At 37.4% G+C, this 25,319-nt stretch overlaps 1 protein-coding gene across 1 annotated transcript; it reads right to left on the minus strand.

The window, feature by feature from the left end:
* RpL11 (ribosomal protein L11) lies at window positions 1-25,278 on the minus strand. Its single transcript, XM_083115532.1, has 6 exons — window positions 25,208-25,278; window positions 22,052-22,198; window positions 7,845-7,994; window positions 6,476-6,623; window positions 2,324-2,418; window positions 1-99 (listed from the first exon to the last, which is right to left on the minus strand). Exons 1-6 carry the CDS (start codon window positions 25,211-25,213, stop codon window positions 67-69), a joined length of 579 nt encoding a protein of 192 aa, XP_082971658.1. The 5' UTR covers window positions 25,214-25,278; the 3' UTR covers window positions 1-66.
* Between the last annotated feature and the right edge of the window lie 41 nt (window positions 25,279-25,319).

Genomic DNA, 25,319 nt, shown 5'->3' on the forward strand with positions numbered 1-25,319 from the left:
TCAAATCAGTTCTTTTATTGAAATATATACCAATGTTCACACATGTACATGTACATCCTCGGTGCTTTACTTCTTCCCTGGCAATATGATACCATCATACTGAAAAGAATACAAATAAAATTAAAAAAAAAAAATCTTCATGCCCTGCAACTCTAGTAATATAATGTGCTATACCAACAAATTGGTTTTCCTAAAGTCCATCCCACATTTAAATTCACTATAACTGCACTGAACAGCAGTCCTTAAAGTTTTACCTGGCAACACTGCACTTTCAGAGGAGCACGTGACTGAGAGCTATCAAGTGATTCCAAGATGGCGTCGATGGAGGAGACAGGCGGATTGATCATGGCTCGCAAAGGTCGCCAAACCAGGCTGCGTGTGACTTTTGGCTGTGGGGATATGTCAAGATGGATGTGTACGCAGAAAAGCCAAGAGATCTGGATGACAAAGCAAAGATATCTGCTGTCAGCATGGGCATTTTGGATTCTGGATTAGATTGCAGGAATGCATCAATGTGAATGGTGCCCAGTTGGAGGTGTGGTGATGAGGGCGAAAGACATGCAGTGTTGCCAGGTAAAACTTTAAAGACTGCTGTGCAGTACAAGCTTTATTTCACTGAAATATCTTTGTTCATTACAAACTTATAATGAATTTAAATGTGGGAAGGTTTTGGAAAAACTCTGTATTTGTCGTGTGAGAAATATTTTGCATCACTAAGCAAAGTAGCACTGTTGTGGCCATGATTGAGTGTGCGCCTACCATCACATCGGCATTTATTGTATGGGAAAAATAACTTCTTTAAAGTCAAGAAACAGGCGTTTCCCATGTAAAGGCTGGTTCTTGGATGGAACCGATTGAAACGCAGAAGCCAGCATTTGATTGGTCAAATACTCAAAGAGAAATATGTTGCTTTGGTGCAAAATCTCCCCAAAAAATATGGATCTGCAACTTTGCATAGGTTCGCCTCAGATGTTGCCTTTCCTTTCTCTTGTATAACAAAAGAGAGCACCTGTATATGTGGCAACAAGAACAAAAATTTCAAACATAATAACTTTGTGAATCTTTAGTTGCATGTTAGGCGTACCTTTGCTTACAGGTTAATTCTGAAATGTGTGCGTTTACTCACTAAATATATTCACAGCATAAAAAGTATAAAAAACTTACGTAAGTATAAAATCGTAACAATCGTAGTAAATGACGTTTTGCGAAGCTAGGCTTCGCTTCTTCAGGTTTTTCTTATCAGTAAATAAAATACTTAGTCATATGTAAACATAAATCCAGGATTAGTTAAAAAAAAAGGTTATTGGGATATAGGATGTAAAATTACATGACGTTAAAAGTGCAACTTGGGTGAAGCATGCATCAAAATGTTTAAACGATGGGGAAAAAAAAGTGAAGAGTCTGTTAAATTCCTTGTCACACAGGAAGTGGCTCGTGCTGCTTCGGAACCTGTAGAGTTCACATTGGAAGGGATGTAGCACTCATACGCTACACTTGAGTAGTCATTCATTCTGTAAGGTAGTATGGGTACACTGTTCTTTTAGAATTATCTCCTAGCCTTTATGGCACTTTTAACGTCATGTAATTTTACATCCTATATCCCAATAACCTTTTTTACCTAATCCTGGATTTATTTTTACATATGACGAAGTATTTTATTTACTGATAAGTAGGGACATTGAATTTTCGCGATGCGGGAAATTGCAAAATGTGAAAAAAAGATGCAATTTTGAACATTCTGCACGTAACTACACCCCTAATGATGAAATATGCATGAGTTTTATTCGCGAAGTAATGCGAAATATCATCAAAATAAGTAGAAAACACGGAAAAATCGGCAATCGAGGTTGTGCGTGCAAACTGTCGATTTGTAACAAAACGTTTGCCTAAAGTTTCCTACCACTTGCAGGTGAAGAACGTTTTATCTTCGATCACATCAGGAAGATGCTGCAAATTGGGATTTCCCATGCACATAATCTCAGTTCGAATAATTCGCTCCCTGTCAAGCTGCATTCCTTTCTTCCCCCGAATGTCTACTCAACTTTCAGTTTCATTGAACTTGCTAGCTGTAGCAGCGATAAGATTAGTATGTTTTTTTTTTTCCACCGCTGGTATATACTGCTGATCTAACATTTTATTTACCGCTCTCCTCAGTTTTTATTTACCATAAATTTGTCTCCCTACTGATAAGACAAACCTGAAGAAGCGAAGCGTAGCTTCGCGAAACGTCGTTTACTAGGATTGATACGACTTTATACTCACGTAAGTTTTTTATACTTTTTATACTGTGATTACAGGTTAATAATAGGAACAAACTGCTTGCCTTCTGTTGGAACCATTTCATGGCATCTTCTTTCTTCAATCTATGCTGGAAGCCAACAACACTTTTCCTCCTCCTTCGGTGGGCAACATTAAATCCTACCAAAAGAAGACAAATTTAGTATTATTACTTTTAATAATGTACACAATTATCACATTATATACAAGACAAAATTGTCAGGACAAGATAAAAACAAAGCATTAATAAAGTTTCTAAATTCAAAGCTGATAATAGTTGAGGATACCAATTGGGACTGTTAACCTTTAAACCACCGTTGTCACAGATATGTGACAAGACAAATTAGGTAAAATTCCCATGCTATTTGCACCTTCATACTTTTATATTGAGTTGGAGTTTCACATTTTGGCTCATTATTCAACTTGTATGGCATCCAGGTACATGAAACAAGTTTCATTCTCTTGGGAAACGTCCATTCTTTGAAAGGAGGACTCAAGTTCGCGTTCTCTTCCCAAAATTGTGGGGAAAGAGGGGGCAAACACAAGATGTTTATGGTTTTATCATTGAAATTCGGGGGTCGCCAGAACCTACAGTAATTTACATGTAAAACAGTACTACAACGTATAGAGCTGAGCCAATGCCGATGTATCGGCATCGGAAAGTATCAGTTGGAATTCACCTACAGATACTTTACCCGCATATTGGTGTTTCACGCGGTCCTCAAAAATGGCACAGAACACTTCTGTGAAGTCTAATAATCTTGGAAATTATGCAAGAGAAACTGTGTTTCTTAATTACATAACATCTATTTTAATATTCTGATGTAATTATTGAATATTCTAAAGCAAATGTATTGGTAAATATGTGCATATAATTGGAAAAGATTATTTACACACCCATATCGATCACTATTTTGAACAAATTTTAATAACTGAAATTTCCAAGTATCGGTATCGGTGAGAATCAGTAAGAGTATCAGCATCGGTATAGGTTCGAAGTGGTATCAGCTCAGCTCTTGTATAAAGCTGTTTCAACTGTATTAGACAATTACATCAAAATATTGGGTATGCCAACACAAAATGCAAGTTTTCCAAAAATGCTGGTGCAAACTGACTGAAACTTCAAATCTTGCATGATTTCTAGGATAATGAGACATGGCATTTTTGTGGATACCCAAAAGACAAGAATGTTATAAGAGTATCTGCAAGTATCAGTAAATAAAATACCAAGTGATATTTTGATACCAATACGTCGGTATTGATATTCGCCCTGTAACAATTCCCACTCAATACAACTATTTATATTTAAATTCATTGAATTTGGGTAAGGAAATATTTTTTTGCAGGTCAATATTGCAAAGAATCAGATGACAAATAGTACAAATTTTCAACTACTGCAAGAGTGAGATTTTAACTGACTTCACCCACTGCATGGGCTGGCTTGACAACATTATTGGATGTTTCACACACAAAAACTAAGGTAAAGTCCGCGCGTTTATTATGTCCCCATCGGCAACCCTTTTATAAAACTTAACACTGACAACAATAGCAAACAATAGCCAAGCCGCTCCCGATAAGCGCGTGCACTCAGACGTTGTTGCCACATTTTCTTTACATTTCTTGTAGTTGCAAGGCGCCTCTCATTATTTTTGCTCCATAACCACGTGCGGGGTCGATTCTTTTTAACTAGTTGTGTTGTGTTATGGTATGGTGCTGTTTTGTTGCTTTGTTATTTGTTGTGCTTTTAGTTTTCCCTTAGACTTTGCGTAATGCAAGTTATCACTCACGGCTGCTAGTGAAAATCCTAAGTATGAAGACAAAACTGCAGGATATTATTTCCTTCATGGAGAGCAGAGGTGCCCACACACCTCAAAGCCAATGGCGCATTCGCCCCAAAAATCATGTCATGCGTCCCCCCAGATTATATCATGTGCCCCCCCCCAAAAAAACATCATTCGCGCCCTCAAACCATATCGTAATCCCCACAAAGTATTTAATTACGACAGTGTGTCTACCGAAAGTAACTTGTTTCTTACCTTTACAGAACACTATACTTGATCTGTCCTTATTCCCTAAACAGAGGTGCCCATCACTCAAGACCACCCCTAAAATCGTTCATAAACCCCCGAAAATAGTTTGGATGAATGTGTAATAGTTGATGTCTATTTGAATGAAATACCATGTTACATTGTCCATATTTTTTGATTGTTCGATTTTCGAAAAAACTTAAAGCTAGCACATTGATTGGTTAAATGTAGTAAATTAAAATATGTAAATATGCATATAAATAGTATTTTTGAGTTTGTTAATAAAACTCAATTTGAGTATTTAACACAAATTGTTACACAACTTAAGATAAAGACAGAATAATTCAACCTTGGCAAACCAAATAATATGCTCCAGCCGTATGGTAGATTCAATTTGTTTCACGAGACATTACAGAACCCTAGCTAGAAATTCTTAACCTCAGGGCGATAATGTAACAGGGTTCCTCTTTCAAAGAACTCACCCCCAGTTTTCCTCGGGTAAATATAATTATTTTAGTAACAAACCATAATGCATAACAATAATTACTTGGATTTTATCTTCAGTGAAAATTTCAAATTTTCCTGTGACAAGTTAGAAATACGGATTCGATTTATTTTTGTCCCAAATGATGCACCTGCTTTACATTAAGCAGTATACCAACACTAAGCATTATATTTTAAGAAGTGATGTTATTAATGAATATCGAGAATATCGCTTGTGTCTTGTAATGCAGCTATAGTATGAAACTTCACATTCACCTCAGTAAAGCGCCAAACACGCATTCTCGCAACACATGGTTGCGTGTGAAACAAGCAAGAAAATGTTTACACCCATTTCTTTGCAGGCTTTCAAGAATATTAATTTAATGGGGTGTCAATACTTCCTTAAGATCCCGAGATATTTTGTCTTTTCCAGCTTCTCCTTTGGCACGTTTGGGGTCGAAAACGTGTACTACATACAATATCGCTAAATACAGTCTCCAAAATTTAATGTTCGAACTCTCTTCCCACTACAGAAATCTCTCGACAATCTAAGGTTTAACACTTTATCAAGAGCTTCCTATTTCCTCCTTTAAATTTAATACAATACACCAAAATTTCCATGCTAGTTTTAGACAGCATTGCTTCCTCCAAAAAAATTAATTCTCAGCCTCCACACCAGAATTTCCGCAACAGTCTAAGACAATAGTAATACACAAGAATTGGATACCCCCTCAATTTAATGTTCAATCCCCCTCTAACTAAAATACCAGCCATAATGTAAGACCTAGAGTTGGATACTGACCCCCCCCTCACGTTTAATTCAGAATCCCCCCAGAACCCCGGTGTCAATTAAGGCCTAATATGTAAGAGTTGGATATTTCTCCCCCCCCCCTTTCGATAATACCCTTAAACACTTCCTTTTTAATCTTTATCTGTATTTATTTTCTCTTTCCATATTCTTTAATTTTGTTTCTTTCTTTTTTTTCCTTACAATTTCCTTCTTTTCCTCTTTATCTTTTCAATTTGGCAACATCGCTTTCCTACTCCAGTTTGTTGCTTCTACTTCAAAAGAAAACCGCCAACTTGGGTGTTTCTTTTAACAAAGAGTACCGCTCCCTTTGTTAACCGCTGGGGATATAATGAACGCGCGGACTTTATATTTAATCAATGAAGTAACGTACCCAGAATTACAAGTGGCTATACATTGGTCGACATTTTTGAGAAAAAGTTCAGATGTTTTAAAATCAATACATGTTTCTGTAAATATTTTGAATGCTGATCACGGAAATAACATCCATTTTTTCCCATCACGTCTAAATTTTTCACAATTTCACCATCAAAATTCTCAAAGGAAGGGAGAAAAACTCCAAAACTTCCAGCCACCAAAAAAGGGTTGGAAAACAGCCGATTTCTCTTTGCTGTTTCACAAAACTGCACTGTAGGATTACAAAGGAAGTATTGTTGAATGATTTGCCTTATTTCTGTTGGTCATGATATTTTTAGCCCCTTGCATCACATGTTTACTTAGGTTTTACTTAGGTAAGTTGCCACGGAGGGTATGACACACTAACAAAGCGAGTTGGACGAATTGAAATTATTCGAGATTAAAGTTTCCTTCAGTGTGCAAGTGATTCTTCACACTGTTTAGTTTACTTATGTCTCTTTCCAATTAAATAGCGAAAACATACCTGGCCGCCCTAGCACCACATAGAAGTCCAAACCGTAGATTCCAATGGTCGGGTCGTATTTTATACCCAAATCAATGTGTTCCTGAATACCAAAACCAAAGTTTCCGGTATCTGAAAAGTTATCCTTCCTCAGTTCATATTCTCGAACCTACAAATACAGAACATTCAGCATCAGATTTATTTATTTACTTTTCAAAGAAAAGAAACATGCAATCTTTGAATTTATGATCATTTCCATGCAGAATGGAGAATAAATGAAAACAATACATACATTAATAAACATTATGGGAGGCAGCATGGCGAACCTGATCAACAGCAGCCAATATATAACAATTCTTCAGAGAATTTGATATTTGTGCTTCTTAGGGCTTAGATGATACTGCTGCCAAAATATCAGTGTAGCCAATACCAATGGTATCAGTATAGGAAAAGTGTATGTAGGACTTAGTAATACCAGTTGATTCTCTTCTCAAGTTTGCCCATCTTGAGACAGTAAAAATTCTGAATGCCACTTGGTAGCTCAGTCATTAGGGTGTTCGACTACCATGAGACACACCTGGAGAGGAAAAATTGGGATTTTTTCCACCAGTTCAAGCAGCTCCGGCACCCACCCAGGGTCATATAAAGTGGGTACCTGGAGGAAACTCCACAACCCCTATACACCTTCAGGGCATGTGCAAAGCACAGGGGAGCACTTTACTTTTACTTTTGCAGTTTTAATTATCCTGGAAATTATGCAAATTGCACCTACATTGTGAAAAGAAATAGATCTTAGGATTATATGACATTATATTCATTTTTCAACATAACATGAAGGCAACACACTGGTGGTGTATATAATTACAGCGATTTTAATTTGTGAGATTAATATTTCCATCACATTTCGCTAATCACGATGATTGGGATGGGTGGTGATAGGATAAATTGAAGAAGGAATACCCATGCTGAGATACAAATATGGAACCCCTGGCGTTATAGCATGATGTGCAAATCACTCGCCCATGAAATACTTATACAGGCATCATGAGAATCTGTAACAGCATAGGTATTTTTGCAAGTTGCTTGTTTTAACTCTGTAGGCTAATGGAGACAATGAGGATGAGTGATGATTACATAAAATTGATGAAGGGGGGAGAATCGGACCACAAAATGCCCAAGCCAAGACCTGGGATATTTTTGTGAAGAGATGACATACCTTTCAACAAGTTTGGCCATTGAGGCAGCAACTGAGATTGTTTGGAAGTGAGCACCTCAGAGTGACAATGCATCTCATAACATTAACATTTATTCCACAAGAGAATAATTTTAATGTTAGCTTGAATTAAGACAATAACAACTTAAATTATATGGCAAAGTATTTGCTTCCTACCTTTAGCCCACGTTCTAAAATTTCTTCTGCTTTTGCACCACGGACTGTACAATGCACGGCGATCTTTTCATTACGTCGAATACCAAACGACCTCACTGTGTACCGGGCTTTGGAGAAGACTGGCTGTTGCCCTGTCAACTGCTCCAGCACCTGGAAGAGAAGAAGTTAAATACATTGCATTACCATTTCTTATGATTTACATGGATCAGGTGCAAGGTGCACTTGTGGTGAAATTACATTAATCCGATAATCATTTAAGGTGTTTATTTGGCTCTAGAAAAGGAAAAGGAAGGAAACAAAATACATGTAGTGATGGGGTGAAAAGCTTATACGAAAGAAAGTGTAAATTGTAAAATATACAAAATACTAATCATGTTAAACAGTAAATAAACATGGCAGCTGATATTTTGCAATTTATCATGAAAACTGCCAAAATTCAGCTAAAAGGACTATAAAAATACTTTAAGTTACAATTATAGAATGTTTCATTTTCACTGGAAGAAAAGTTACTGAAATTATTTTAGTTTCATTAACACTCAACAAGGATTTCCATAGTAGGTTCAAATATACAGTATCAGAAGCAGAAAAATGTATATTTAAATAGGTTTATTACTTTATTTGCTTTAATCGAACTGTTCAAATATTTTATAGGACTATTTACTAGAAAAATCCTTTCTATAAAAAACATATCTCTGTATGTATGGATCCAAAAACCATACAAGCAATTTGAAGCATGTTTTTAAAAAATCAAAAATCAGATTTAAAAAATCATCAATATGTGGGTTGTAAATAAAGTATTGGCAACACTGTTAGAGAAAGGTAATGACACCGTGCATGTGCTATCAGGCAGTGAGAAATGTCAGTTTGGAGCCATGTAGATGTGTGGAGTGTCAAAAGCAGTCGGTGCAGCGAGTGCTGTTGTGTATGTGGGAGGTTGAAATGAAACCCATTTTCTGTACTGCTCTAAAACATGTTTGCAAAGGTAGAACATTGATTGTGGATCAAAATTCAGGGTTCATCATGACAAAAATGCACAAGAATGTGATCAAAACTTGCACGAAGCCTGTAGCAACAATAACTAGGCTTACCTGATGGTTGCACAATGGTGACAATATCGGGAACCCAGCATAATGCAATTTTCTTATGTTGAGGTTGTTCTCACGGATGCATCGCAACCTCCTAAAGAATGCACTTACCCATTATGCAACCATCAGATATGGCTTGGTATTGTTGCTACAGACTTCATGCAAGTCTTGCTGACATTGTCGTGCATTACCTTTGCAAACATGTTTTACAGCAGTACAGAAAACTATGTTCATTTCAGCATCATACATACACCACAGCACTCACTGTACAGACCACTTTTGGCACTCCACACATCGACATGGGCCCAAACTGACATTGCTCACTACCTGATAGCACATGCATGGTGTTATCACCTTTTCCTGAGTGTTGCTACTACTTTATTTACAACCCACGTTCAAAATTGTTATTACAATTTCAAAATTAAAATATATCATTAAAAACTTATTTCCAAAAATCCATATATATAGCATATTCTTAGTAGTCATAGCTTCTGCTTACATGGCCTGGTATAATTTGATAAACATATTTCCTGGAAGGAAAGTTCTAAGTAATGTCTCGTTTGTTTCACCCTTTTAGTAACATGCCCAGGATCACACATGGGCTTGTGTTGCAAATAGGAATGATTTTATATTGCACACATAGAGGAGCACCAACGAATCAAACATCAGAGGGTACCCGAAGAGTGTGCTTTAAATGTAAGGGAGAAAAATATGATCTCTCCTCATTCATAGGTTCAGTAATCATTAAATTGGCGACATATCTGGGCATCTACCTAAATAACAAATCCAAAATTCTTGACTTTTTCTTAACATTATGTGAAACCTACTTAGATAAAGTTGGAAATTAGCAATATGAAAAATACTTATTTCATGAAAAACTCATACCAAACGGTCAGTTAAGATGAAAACTGAAGCTGTATTTAACAAGAAAATGAAGACTTGGTTTATCTATTAATGCATCCTGAACTGCATTTGGCAGACTAGCTGTTGCTGGACTCACAGTCAGTATAATTTTATGTGGAGCTCGTGTTGTCATCCCTATATACGAGGGGAAGTCAATATATGTCGCAAAGTGAATATATCTTCGAATTGCTGCAATGTGAAATTGTTTTATGAATATCAGTCATTGCACTGACCCTTTCTGCAAGTGTCGGTGTAGGTGGCAGCACCATCGTGCATCGTATACGGCGCTAGTAGTCACGTTCTCGTGCGGCGGTGAGTTATTCGAGTGCCAAGTGGGTAAGCTGGCAGGTGTTCAAGGTCACCCAGTCAGCATGAAAGATCATGGTGTTTTGGGACAGTAAAGGCATCCTACTCGTGGAATTTCTGCCCCAGGGTCACATTGTTACTGCAGCCACGAATTGCAAAACACTGACCAAGTTACGGTCAGCCATTCGCAGGAAACGTCCAGGTGCTTTCAGAGATGGAGTTCTTCTCTTGGATGACAACGCTCCTCACACAGTGCCAATACCACAGTGGCTCACATATGGTCCCTAGGTTGGAAACGACAAACATCCAGCCTACAGTCCAGATTTGGCATCAACTGACTTTCATCTCTTTGGCCCACTGAAGAATCACCTGGGTGGTCACCCGTTCCAGGATATGGAGGAGGTCCATCAGGAGGTTACCAGCTGGCTACGATACAAGCCACAAACATTCTTCGCTGCTGGTTTTGAGGGACTCTTGAAACGCTGGGACAAGTGCCTAAATGTTCATGGAGATTACGTTGAAAAATAAACCACATTTCATCAGGTAACTATTTCAACTTTTCTTTCTATTCAATTTTGCAACTTATATATTGACTTACCCTCGTAAGTCCATCTTAACATCATTCATCCTCATCTTCACAACTAACCAAAGGGGCATGAAAGTGAAGTAAAATCAACTAAATCAATCAAGTCATTGTTATAGCATGATCAAAAGTATAATTTCTTGACCTACTTCTTGATGACTTTTCCTTCACTGGTAGACACCCTGCATATGCAAACTCCAAACCTTCCAAAAAAAAAACAAAAAAAAAAAAAAAAAAAAAAAAAAGAAAAAAAAAAGAAAAAAAAAAGACACAATTCACCGAGAATTACCAACAGCTATTGATAGAATAGAACATGCTGAACCTTGCTAACATTTGAAGATTCTTCATTCTACAATGGCAAATGTTTACTCAAATATTATCAGAACATAAGAGTGAGGAAGAATTTTCATAAAACATTGTCAGTGTGGAACCACACGTACAGACTCAAGAGTACCATTTGGAACTACATTTCAAGAATGTTTCACCCTTTTTAGTAACATGCCCAGGATCACACGTGGGCTTGTGTTGCAAATAGGAATGCTTTCATATCGCACACACAGAGGAGCACCAACGAACAGAGCATCTGAGGGTACCCGAAGAGTGTGCTTTAAATAAGAGGCACAGAGTAATTAGATACTAACTCTACAGTTCATCATACCAATACTCATCTCATCAAACTGGTGATATATGCAAACTCTCACCATTCACTGAGAATTGGCAAAAGTCATGGATGAAGCATGGTAAGATCTGATAGTTTTCAATTCTAAAATGGTAAATGTAAACAACTAATTCCATCAAAATATATAACAGTAAAAAAATGTGTCAATATGGTGTGGAACCATGCAGGCTTGCTTTGAAACAGACTGTTGACCTCCTACATGGACATGACCCAACACTCCTGGATAGAAGCACATCAGCCCCATCTAGTTCACTACACTTTATGACACTAGGTGTAGTGCAGTTGTCTACCTGTGCAGGCACAGGGTGTCTTACAATTTCAAGGAAACAAAATTCCCAGACTTTTCCCAATAACATGTGTGTAAGAAGGCCACTATATTTTAGTAAGACCATACTTACAGGGTCACTCTAGGACCATAAAAAATTCAAGTGTAATTCCCGGCTTTCAAAGTGAACTTTCCAAAAATTCAAGGGTACAAGCAGATGTTTCCTGTATTTCAACTTTACGTATTACCACCTCTCACCACCCCTCCTCTACACACAAATATATTAATAATAATAATGGATCTGTGCAATTCCAATTCAATGGTACATATCATAAATTCTGTACTTAGAGATGGCAACACTGGTTGACAAGGTAACCCCGCAATGTTGGATCAAACAACAACCAGTATCATTGTGTGTTTGGTTGTGGTAGCGGAAAGGTGAATTTCACTGCGAGTCGAATGGAGTGGGGTGTATACGAGAACCAGGTGGCACTGCACAAAGTTGGCTAATCACCATCGGACATTTTCAACACCCTGAAAAATCTAAATATCAGCAGGAAGTTCATGCATCGGACCATCAACAGATAGTGTGACACAGGGACAATTGAGGACCGCCCCAGGAAAGGTAGACCTCGCAGCATGAGCCAAAGCTCATGAAAGCAGTGATGGCTCGAGAGCTGAACATTTCGAAAATATCGATGTCGCATTTGCTCCGAAGTGACCTAGGATTCCGTGCTAGTCGGCAAAGAACTGTTCACTTCCTCACTCCACAGCTTAAGGTCCGAGGGAGCAGAAAACAAAAAGACTCCTCCAGTGTTACGCAAATGGTGGCCACAGGAGGATCCTTTTCCACGATCAAAACGACCATGTTTATGCCTCGCCATCCCAGGAAGCTCGTGAAATCACGCCACGGATCCTCAGAGGCCATCATCCTGCCTCAGTGATGGTTTGGTGTGGGTTTCGTACGGTGGCACAACTGAACCCACTTCTGTGACCATGGTGTGAAAACATCTGCGAAAGTGTACCAAGCTACAGTGTTGGAGCCACTTGTGAAATAGTTGACCCGCACCATGTTCAACAATGAGTCATGGAGTTTCCAGCAGAACTCAGCACCGGCCTACAAGGCAAAGACCACACAGGAGTGGCTTCAGAGGAATGTGCCTGATTTCATTGCTCCGGCTGATTGGCCCTCCAGCAGCCTCAACCTCAGCCCATTGGACTACGCCTCAACCTCAGCCCATTGGACTACAGGCTGTGGTCCGTTTTGGAGGGCATAATCTGTAGGAACAGGCATCCAAACCTTGCGAGTCTCAAGTGTTTTCTTGTGAAGGCAGTGCCGGACTTTCCCCTCGAAACCGTGCATGCTGCGATCGATGACTTGCCTCAAAAGACTTCGGGCCTGTGTGAAGGCCAGAGGTGGCCATTTTGAACAGTGATTGGTGCTCTGTGTTGGCAAGACCTGTACCTTCGTAACATCCAAATATTAATACATTAGCTTGCTCACTGTGCCTGTAGTCCATTATTAACTTTGTAACAGAATTTATAATATGACTAGGTATGTCTCAAATATTTAATTTAAAGTGTCATTTCATATATTCAGCCTTGTAATACATCTACAAACACAGGATACAAATGTTACGGGATATACTAATCTACTAAAAATTGTTAATTGCATAAGGATTTCAAACTCAATTTTACCTATCAATTTCAAGATATCTTATCTTAATCTTCCATTTGTCAAATAGATTGCTCTGCAACAAAGTAAACGAATTGATTTGTTTTCCTTCCTCGATAAAAATAAAAACTAAACTGTGTTAAACTTGCCTCGTGGCATTTATAAATATGTGTAACGTGAATGGGATTTGAATTTTTGCTATTTTTCACGTCTCAGGAGAAAAATTCATGCATAATCCCCGGAATTCCCCGTGAGTAGCCACCCTGACTTAGAATCCTACTTAATCAAGTTTTTAGAGTGATAACAAGGGAAACTAATAGAAATTGCCTGTTGGAAGAGGGATCAGCGAGTGAGCTTTTAAGGAATAGCCCAGCCCTACTTGGCACATTCTGACTTATGGTTAGCAGAGTATTTTAATTTTAGAAAATCATAATTGCAGCATAAATAATATAATTATAATAAAAGTTATTAATCCTAATATCTACCAAGCACAACAAAAAAAAAATACCAAGAAAATGGGAATTTCCAATACACACTTACTTTAATAATTTCTACATGAAAATAGTTCAAAACATGACCTTTTCATTGAGTATTTAATATAAAATTTCTACTGTAACTACCGGTAATAACTCAGTATATCAAACTGAAGTCTAGTTTGTCCACAACAAATGTTTAGATTTCTTGCTTGTCCCTTTTTATTTTTGTTCAAAAACCTACTTTTAGTGGACACCTACAAAAAATGCAATTTTTCCAGAAAAACAACTTTTCCAGACTGGTAGGGAAATGACGTTCAACCAAACAGGCGAATATCAGTGTTCACGTTTGGAAGATTCAACAAATGCCTGACTGGTGCTTTAAACATTCACTTGATTAATTAACATGTACAACTTGACCGTACACCAGACTGTTCATCGCTCCAGAGCATAGTGCAAACAGCGATGTCGAGTCTGTGTTGCACCGTATATCAACAGAGGGGGTCCATATGCGGGCTAATTAAGTACTCTGAGGTACTATAGTTGAGCAACAAATGGCAATGATTGACAAGATGGAAACAGCTGGTTGGTAGCTTCATATGCTCTATGGTGGGAGTGGCAGGTTGAATCCCTCATACCTCAGGGCAAGGTCCGTTGACCTGTGTTTGCCGCTCGCTTTGGAAGGTCTGTTCATAACGTGCCTTTTGAGCAAGCCGAGGTGGTTGTAAAACTGTGACGTCATAGACATGACAGATCGCTGGGGAAAGTTTAGTATCCGCTAGTTTTAGCAGGGGAAACATGTTTCTGTGTTCTTTCCTTGCTCTTGTATTCGTGTATTCGCGTGTATTTTTAGTCATTTTGTTGTGTTTTCATATTGTAATGTGAGTGATAGTAATAATGTCTAACTGTGCTGTGAGCACATGTCGAAACTATCTCAGGAAAACTAAAAATTTTGATATTGTTTACCATAAATTTCCTCCCAACGAGAAGTTCCGAAAAATCTGGGAGAGCAAATGTTATCGAAAAGACAAATTTCAGGTTGCTAACTCGAGTATTTGTTCTTCACATTTTTCACCAGAATGTTATGAACGCAATTTAAAATCGGAATAATTAGGAATTACACCAAAGAAGAGACTGAAGAAAGATGCCATTCCTACATTGTTACTTCCAGTCACACATGTGCAGGTCAGTGACGACAACAGCGTTCGTGCAAGACGTGCAAAGGCAAGATGTGCTAATAGTAATAGAAAACTGTGGAACGATCTTAGTGTCAATTATGAGCAGCCGTTTTTTTTTTTCAGTTCCATTGTCAGGCGAGAAAATTTGGGTTTTTGCGGATTTGCCACACTTAATAAAATTATTGAGGAATCATTTTATCGATAATGGGATCCAGTGGAATGAAACTTATGAAGAAAAATATCATAGAAAGGATACTCAAAATGGATTCTTCCGAACTCAGGCTTGCTCCAAAGTTAAATTGGATGCACATATCAGTGCAACAGAACGACAGACAAAGGGTTGCGCCAGCAATGGAACTTTTCTTCAGGCACACTGCTGCTCTTATTGAGTATGTTTTCCCAGAGAATGAGGTTGAGGCAAATTTTTTCCATCTCACTAACAATTTTATTGACGTCATGAATTCAGGTGTGCCACTGAATTCTAGCAATAAAATCAAATGTGGCTTTGGCATACATTACGACGAACAAATGGAAGTGCTTAGTGAAATGGAGAAAGCAATATCAGAGGCAAGAGTAATGGGAAAACGCAATCTTCTTCCATTCCAACAAGGATTTGTTGTCTTGTCTCCATCCGCAGCCTAAGAGGATTATTATACCATATCAGGAAGCTGAACCAAGATGCTCTGGAGAACCTTTTCTCTCAACTTCGTGGGATGGGGAATTTTTACAACAATCCGCTACCGGTAGAAGTGAAGTGTGTTTATTGATACTAGGTTGCCGCCTGCCTCACCCGGGGAGTGCTCCTGTGGAAGATGCTTGGGAGACCACGATGCTTGCTTCATTGTTTGATGGTCTCGTCGATTCTCAAACAACTGACCAAAGACAAGAAGTGACCTTTACGTCATCATCTGTAGACTTGCCAGATGAAAACAGTGACATGCTTTACTTGATGAGAAATGAAGAAAAGGAGGCTCTGCGGTATGTTGCGGGCTATATCGCAAGAAAATGTAGGAATGTCGAAGCTGGTGAAATTTGTGCATCAAATTCATCGGGTGGAGGATGGATAGAAACTTTGTCACGGGGTGGCCTTGTGTCTCCTTCTCCTAATTGGATGCAAGTTATAAAAGAGTGTGAGGGAATATTCCGGCAGTTCCACGGAAAAACAATAAATCGGGGAGCAAAAGTAATAAGCAGTCTGTTGGAAATTCTGAAAAATAGGTTTCCCCATGAAGATCCGAAGATGCTCAAGTTGTTTTGTAGAGCAAGAACATTTTTCAGAGTTCGATATCTGAATCGCAGGACCCAAGAAGTAAAAAGGAGAAATGCCATGAAACAAAAAAATTGGACCCAGAGCTGCTCTTCTTCCAGTTCTTTCCAGCACTAGCCGTGGGTAAGTTTATGCTTTTACTTACTTATAATTCTTCTATACACCATTACTTTCATGTATTCTGTGTAAGTTGTTTTGCGATGCTCTTCAATATGTGTTTTTTCTCTTAGAAACAAGAGCGTTGCAAGCTTTACAGTGCTGAAAATAGCAGACACGCAGACAGTATCATGCTGATGACGTCACAGAACCCCTGCAGAAGTTGTAAACACGGGGACTGACAAAAAGACCTGTTATGACCAGACCTTCTAGAGAGGGGGAAAGTGGGCTTCGACGGACCTTGACCTCAGGGTATGATACGCTTTCTAAAAAACGCCAATGTTCTGTTAAACACAGAACAAAGTATATTTCATAAATGTTTCATCCTTTTAGTAACAAGCCCAGGATCACACGTGGGCTTGTGTTGCAAATAGGAATGATTTTATATCGCACACACAGAGGAGCACCAACGAATGGAACGTCTGAGAGTACCCGAAGAGTGTGCTGATAAAGAGGGGAAAATCGTAATGCATACATACAGTGGAATCTCGATTTTAAGTTTTTCAGGGAGCAAAATTCTGGGAAAAAATTGTAGCATTTTGCTTATTTTGGAACCATGAATGTACAATGCAGAAAACTGTAAAATCGAGGTTCCACTGTATAATTCAATTCACTAAAAATTAGGGACGGGACGATATGAAATTTCGGCCGATACCGATAAAGTACAGATATAAAATTTACCGATACCGATATAAAATTAGCAATGGTCCATGAAGAACCTGAAATGATCATTGTTCTCCTTAAATATGTTTTTCGAGGTGACTGGAGTGCAAAAGAAGTTGAATATTCAGACAATTACTTTTTAAAAAGTAGGACATTGAGATTATCCATAAAAATTACAACAAAATGGCTGAATTTTGCACTAAATTATAAGATATTTATCGATATATCTGGTCAGTAAAATAATCCGTAATTTTACCGATATCGGCCGATACCGTTAGAGTACCGATTAATCGGTCCCATCCCTACTAAAAATGCTTAGAAAGAAGAAAAAAGGACAAAAATAACAATGCACAACTTGCTTATGTTATATTTACAGCTAATTGTACGACAGATCTTCTGAATGTTATTATTTCTCTACAAATCGGGCTTAATACTAATTTTGGTAAGTTTGAAAAAAGTAATTGTTCATGCCTGGATGCTTTACATAATTACAGGTTGCTTTGTCATGACAGAGCTTCAGAATACTGTGTAAAATTTGATTTAGGCTCACTTTATGCTAATGATAGGCTACTTTGATCTGGACCTACCTCAATTTGTATGCATACTAATGTGCAATGTTTCTAAAGGAGATCGAACCTGACGCCTCACAAATAATTGATTAACACATTGGGGTCTTACGACGGGCATAGCCCGCAGTGCACTTAAAGTCAATGTTGACGAACGACGGGCATAGCCCGTCCTGTGGTATGCAATCTCTTTGCCAATTGAACGACGGGCTATGCTCGTACTTCGTCTCATGCGCGTGTTCTTTCAAGACCCTCTGTTGAAATTCCGACCGCTAGGTGACTCATGTGCTATTTTTATCTCGCACCTGTGACTGTTTGTTGTCGGGTTGATGTACTGTGCATTGTTTAGAATGGCGTCGTTAGATCCAGACTGCATAGAGGATTCCGCCTCAGAGTTTGAAGTTAGCGACGATTTTGATGATGCAGATGAATTTGAAGATTTGGAAGGTAGGTTATATTCGTAATAATTATTGTTGACAATATAAACAGTGTTGCAAACTCTAGTATTTTATGAATGAAGGTAATTTTTTGGGGTATATTCATCTTGCCTCTTGTTTGATTCTCCTACATGCACTGATGTATTTTTAGTTTTTCCATTTATTATTTTGTATAGTGTATGTAAAATGAAAATTTATTTTATTTATTTAGTATATTTATTTATTTGTTTAATTTTTACAGATGACGCAGAACCAACTGATACATCGTCTGGTCCTGTCCTGCAGCCACTTTTTTATACAAAAGATAATTACTTGTAATTATTTTTTGTTATGTGCACATAAGAAGTATTCTTATGCAAGATTCAAAAGATGTATTGATAGTTTATGTAGTTAATTATTGAAATTTCCAGATTACGAACTTAAAATATCTCTATATTAACATTTGTTACAATGTTTTACTTTTTTCTTCTTCACAAAACATTGCTGCAAAAAATATTAAAAAACGTCTGAAAATGAAAATTTAACAAATTTTTGTTCATTGAAAAGAGGAAGTTTTGTAGGTTTAAGAAATATGTGGTAAATAAAAACAAATTAAAAATATTTTTTCTATGATTTTTTGAAAAACAACCAAAAACCGCAGACCAGAGGTAACAATGCTGTATTATGAGGCCAGACCCGAATGTGTTAAGTGACAACGGGAGGAATTATGATAACGACATAAAATAATAATCTATAACAACTCTGGGCCCTATTTTAGAAATAATAAGTACTATACGCAAATTTCTGCAAAAAATGCAGGCTCCACCAGGACTCGAACCTGGGTCTATGGCACGGTATGCTAGAGACCCAGTTCAAGCTTGCATTTTCATTGAAAAATCCATGTAATACATATCTGCGTGTCTCTAATTTAATAAATAAATACTCTCATCTCTAAAACATGGAAGTTGGCTTGGCTTCTGTTCACAGTACTACATATTGTTTATGTAAAACTGCACGTGTTCATAATTTATGATGTGTGCGACTTACTGCCTTTTATATAGATTAATTCATAATTTCAATAAATTAATAACAAATACAAAACTTTTGTACTTACGTGTAGCAAGTATCTATTATTTCAAACGATGTTTCGGGAACGACTGTTCCCTTCTTCAGGTTCTTTTTCTCGGCTACCAGAAATATGTCATAGCCACGTCAAATAATCTCAACCGTCAGGAAAAAGGAAACCGTACAGTTTAGATGAAGGCAGTATTTGGAAAAAACTACCCCCATGTTTAAAACCTAGCTGTAAAAACTTCTCGATCTAAAAACCTATATACAATTAAAACATTAAAAAGACACCCGCTTGTTCACTTCCCCATGTGCACGTGTAGCTTAGAATTCATTCTCGGTGAGGAGTATATGGATGCATATAATGAACAGACATAGTGACTTATTGTGTCACAGCAATTATAATAAAAGTCACACCAGACGGAATTAGATTTCAAGTAGCAATGTTCTAGTAGGCACTGGACTGGCTACCTGGTTGGAAATGATTGCAGCCAGGTTGGCTGGTAGACTGGTTTGGTGACAAGACTGTGTACTCATTGCAACTGACTTCTCTGCTACATGATGTGGAAACAGCCAATCAGAGCGAAAGTTTAGTCATGTAAAGATAATGTGAATTTGGCAAGGTAAAAGGATTTTTTGCCTGTGCTTTCCGAGTGTTGGCTGTTTTCGTCCGCTATTTGATGAAAAAAATGATGTGCATTTCTGTTTATTAATATTTATGAATTTCTCCTCGGTAATGAGATTTGTACATGACAAAATGTTTATTATTATCACCGTATTAAATGTCTGACATATTTAGTTGAACAAATCATGTGAATCTCACGTGTGAATGCAAAAATAGAGTTCATATTCTCTTTCCAGCCAATTTATAGCACATTTTCCTTTGAATTTTGGCAATTGTTAGAAAAAATAGTAGCAGTGGTTACTTCATTGTTTGCACAATGCCTTGCAAGAAGAAAAGCCTACCAACAAGTATGGGAACAAATGTCTTGTTAGGCGAAAACTACCAGAAAATCTAGCCTCGTGTGATTCAAGCATAACCTTGAATTTGTAATGTCCCAACTATATCTTTCACGAAAAATATTCCTACTTGTACTTACACAATACGGAAGTCAATCGATCCTTCCTAATAGAAATAAGTATGATACATTGTTGGAAAGGTATGAATCAAGGATTCCAGAAATGTAGGATTTATGGTGAGGAAACAAATGGGAGTGGAAAAACATAGTATTACGTTAGAGGAACAAACCAAACATAATGAGCCTTATTTACGTGAAGATGTAAGTTAAATGCTGATTTGTTGTTAGGTTTTGTTATCTTAGCATAAATAATACATTTACACTGTATTTTTGCTAATAGTACCAAATATAACAGACCTAACCTAAGAATGTAGATTTTCTGCGAGTGATGTTACAACGCACGGTTGTCCTCACATCATGTGATAAGGGAGACAAGTGAAGTCAGGGTCTCCCTTATAGCACAATGCTAGGTAAACCTTATTTTAACAATAAAATAACCATAAACAAATTTTCCAAAACAAATTAAAGAAAAAATTTAAATTAACGAAAATATTTTTTTCAAAAGTTTGGAAATGACTTGAATATGCGTGTGGAGTGATGGAAAGTATGTTTCGAACCCGGACTTAGCTGTTTTTTGACCATATCTGGACTTTATAAATTTTTGAAGATTTTCAGGACTGAATAATTTTGATCGATTTTTTTAAATTTTGAGCTAGTGAGTTGAAATTTGACACAAAGGTGACTGATGTCAAGGAAATAGAAACTAATACATGTGTTTTTGAGATTTCCCAAAAAAATGCAGCCACCATTTTGGAAAATGATGGATTTTCGTCCCAATGACTTGCATCTCTGCCTCTCGAATCCTAGTGGAAATCCGCATACATATCCACGTTATAACCAAAGTTCGACCTGATAATGTTGTGTGTTTACAACATGGATTTCGATAAAGAAAAGCAGCTATGGTAACTAATGTAAGAAATGAAAGAACAAACTTTGGTAACATTATGGTATAAGGGAAACGGATTTCTTCAAATTTACAGGAAATCATTTTCTGTAGCGTTGTGGAAGTTCGTGAATCTAGTTTTGATCCATTTTAATGTGAAAACATGTAGTTTTCTGCACGAGAGTACAATGTTCCGTGTGTTAAGATGATGCAACCCCATAGTCAGTGTTTCAGCCTCGCCGTGTTTTCACTAGAACATGACTTGTCTAGTATTTTTAATTTTTTTTTAACTATGCTTGCCTAACCTAACCTTATGGAAAATGGTTTTTGGGGCTAACGTCAATGGTTTGTGAGGCTAATGTCAATGGTTTGCGACGCATTAGCATAATTTCAAATACAGGCAAGAAAGTAGGTATTTTCCGGTGAATGACGTTGCAACACTGTATAAATCAACAAAACTCACCCTGAACCAGTACGCTTTCGCCCGCCATAATGTGTTACAGAATTGAAATAACAAGTAACAGTAAGTACTCGTAAATGTAAGAAATATACATTATCTTAGTTAGAAATGCATTATTTCACCTTAAGAAATGTTCCGCATTCCAAAATAGTACGTTAGCAATGTAAAAAAGCGTGAAATATATGATTTATAGGTGTTTGCCTTATACTATAATAGTACCCAAACTTTTAAGTAAAAAATGCAGTGCCAAATCAAAACACGAATTAAGTACTATGAGAACATTTTCTTTTTTTTATGCCGAAAGGGTAAAAAACAAATCTCTCTTTTGCAATATAGCCTACTTCCACTCCTGCATGCTTAGGTAAGGTTTGTCAGTTACCAAACATGTGACTTAAATGTCATACTTCTCAGAGATATATTAAGATTTTTTTAAGTTTCCAACATATAAATTGGTCATGGCAAAAGGCAGAACACATCAAATATGAAGAAAAATCAGAATTACCTTTGCTGCACGTGTCAACCTGTCTCCAGATTCACCCACACAGATATTCAGACACAGCTTCCGGATTCGAACTTCCCTCATGGCGTTCTTTGAAGCATCTCTCTTTGGCAGCTTATGTTTTTCTTTTTCATCTCCATCTCGTAGCTCCTGTGAATGGACATTAAAAACAGAACATTACAAACCTTGGTTATTTACTGACTGCTACACACTCATTGTCAGCAAAAGGTTTAAGAGCACCTCCAAAATATGATCATCAGCTGTCTTGTTCTTGATTTTTGTAAAAATTGGAATATTGGTATTCAGGAGTAGAAAAATTCAAAAATTTTAAAGTATAACTACAGCACCTTTTATCCCCATGTTTGTGTGTTTTCTATATCACATATATCATTAAATCAGAACACAATATGCACACCTTAATAATTTCTTTCATTGTTGCTACACAAATTTTAATCCATTCTTGAAATAATTAATAAATTTAATCTTTTAAGGTCACATTTCAAAATGAATAGCTTTATCTTAGTCGATTCATGGTTTGGGCCAAGTTCTTTTCCTTTTATTGAGATTTCATCGTGCTACAAATGCAATTTTTACATGGTTTGTTTTAGATTTGTCTGTTAACTCATACTGCGGAGTTTTAGTGATTATCATAGAATCAATACCAGGAACTTTTTCAGGCAGGGGTAAACAAGGCACCGGAGCAGGGGCCAGTACATATTTGGTCTTCTCACTCTGGTAATTTACAATGCATTACAGAAAACAATGACACTGTGAGTAAAGTGAAGACAAAAAAAATTATTCAAATTATTGCAAACTACAAACAATATGGATTTAATAGGGGGAGCGAATTGACAATATAGAGAAAGCCTCCAACTTTGTTAATTTTCGGTATACTAACTAATTTTGGCCTCCTAATCACGAATCTGTTGTAAAAAACAGGGGGTCACGTCTGAAAATTTGAAAAAAAGCAATTGAATTATTTTTATATAGGTGTATAAGCGTAGTTTTACAAACGAAATGTTGGGTAACAGTAGTATAAGCCGGAGACGGATTTCTTAAAATTTACATGAGAAAAGACGAGAAAGTACTTACGGAATTGCGTTCTTGAGGACTTTCTGAAGCCGGGGAAATTGTTTTTTAGAATCATGCGACGTATTTTGCCTGTAAATAAGGTATTTTTCGTCAATCATGCATCTCCGTTGTACGATAGCTCGTGCCGCCATTACCGTCGACTACGTGAATCAAATGTTCCGTGCGTTCGGTTATGTAACCCCCTCACAGTGTAGCAACCACGCGGAAGTTTGACAAGATGACGTGTGAGCGGTTTTTTTTCAATGTAAGGTAAGACTCTAGTTTACGTCCTTTTCATAAGGAATACGTGTCATATATCGTTGGAAAGCTTATTTTATAAGGAATTCAACAACGTAAATCTCAAAGCGAACAAAAATTATCTGAAGGAGTAAATCGAGAAAAACCGATGTTGTCCGGATATTTTTAGAATATTTTAGATGATGAAGCACATATTTAGGGGTGAAATGAGTGCTAATGGAACCTAACCTAACAGGCCTAACCTAACCTCGTAGGCATACCTCGACCACGTGAATGGATAGTGGGGATATCGTGAACAGAAAATGTAAAAACAAAAAGGTACTTACCCGAAGAGATGCCGGGTGCCTCAATTTTCGCTTAAAAACCTTTTGTGAATAGTTTGTGCGGCATTTATCGGTTCATAAGTTTTGAAACACTGCACATCAGCTGACGATACTGCATATCAGCTGACGATAGACAACGTGAGTCAAAATTTGCCCGCCGAATTAGCAACGACCAATAAATGATTATAATGTTAAAAATAACACTTTTTTCATGGAAAAAAAAGTGATTTCCAGCTTGAAAAATCTTCCGCTATGCATATGAGGTAAGTAGCAATGATTTTTATTTGAAAAGAAACGAGTTTAATGTGTCTCCGGCTTATACTACTGTTACCAAATGTTGTAACTATGCTTGCCTAACCTAACCTTCCATGAATGGTTTGTGGGCCAATGATCACTTTCAATAAGGAATTCCTAGTTTTGTAGCACATAACTGACAAACAATGTTTCGTCACTACGGAACACACCATATGGAGAATTTTCGCGGTAAGTAAGAACGTTATTTTACAACTTCTACACGTAAAGGTACAATTTTAACATGCGACCCCCACATCGTAACTCCAGATAAATCACCAGGAGTGCATAAGAAGTGAGTATAAGAAGAAGGTTATATTGTTAATTCTTACCAAGACTATTGGCATACGACTTACTTCTCTTTTGGACTTTGAAATTTAACTTCGACCCGCAATTCAGTGACTGGCCTTGGAAGGAAGAGGTAAGTTACCTTCGGAGGTTAAATTTTAGCCTTAATTTTTTTGTACCATCATGTGTCAGTGCGGAAAATAGTGTCGGGGGCAGGTGGTTCGGCCAGTTTTTAACATGCCTTCAAAAATAACTTTTGCAGAGACAGGCGGGTAGCTGGAGCGGACGCGTTGCCTCGATAGCGGTTGCAGGCGGCAGGTTAATTACCCCAGGGGCGGTTATGGAACACACAGAAATAGAAGCATGTAAAAGAAGGAAATGTGTGTATCGTATGTTTCGGAATTCGCCAATCCGAACTTGAGCAGATTAATCAATCAATCTTGATTCGATGTGCCCAAATTCGGCAACAAAGGAATTGCCGCAGGGCTTTTCAAATGGATTCACCTTATTCAATGTAAAAGCATTTTGTGAAAAGGTTTGACTTGTGACACACATTCAACATGAAATACAAGACTGCTTATGACTTTTTCCAAATGAAGTTCACATCTACATGTTTTGCATGATATCACTCTTAATATTTACAGAATCTCTTGACACATACATTTGTTATCACTTTCGAGAAACGCATCATGCATTACTGAAACTTTACAGGACTGAAATCACTATCCTTTGCACATTTGGAACAGGTTCAAACAAGTTGGAACAGAGCACATGTAAACAGAAATAAACAAATATTTTCAAAGCTTTCTTTACATCTAATATTAGTGTACATTTTAGAAAGTTGGGCACAGTGTTCCTTATGAATGTAAAATATTATACAGATCACGATGCAGCAAGATATATTAGACAATACAAAAACAACACTCACAGCCATTTTTTCCACGCCAAAAAGAAAAGCCGACTGCTCACCGGAAGTCAATGTTGCAAATTTGTACCTGCAGTACCGGCACGGGAAACCCTTTTTAAATCCCGACATTCGG

This window comes from Lepisma saccharinum, chromosome 30 (genome assembly GCF_977018435.1).
Source record: "Lepisma saccharinum chromosome 30, izLepSacc3.1, whole genome shotgun sequence".
In the NCBI taxonomy this organism is placed as follows: Eukaryota; Metazoa; Arthropoda; class Insecta; order Zygentoma; family Lepismatidae; genus Lepisma; species Lepisma saccharinum.

Bases quoted from the DNA above. Each gene is read 5' to 3' on its own strand.
- RpL11 (XM_083115532.1), bottom strand. The intron at 7,995-22,051 runs GTAATTCTGATT...CTTCTCTTCCAG, and splicing joins GGTTGACACGTGCAGCAAAG to GTGCTGGAGCAGTTGACAGG. The intron at 100-2,323 runs GCAAGCAGTTTG...TATTCTTTTCAG, and splicing joins TGAAATGGTTCCAACAGAAG to TATGATGGTATCATATTGCC.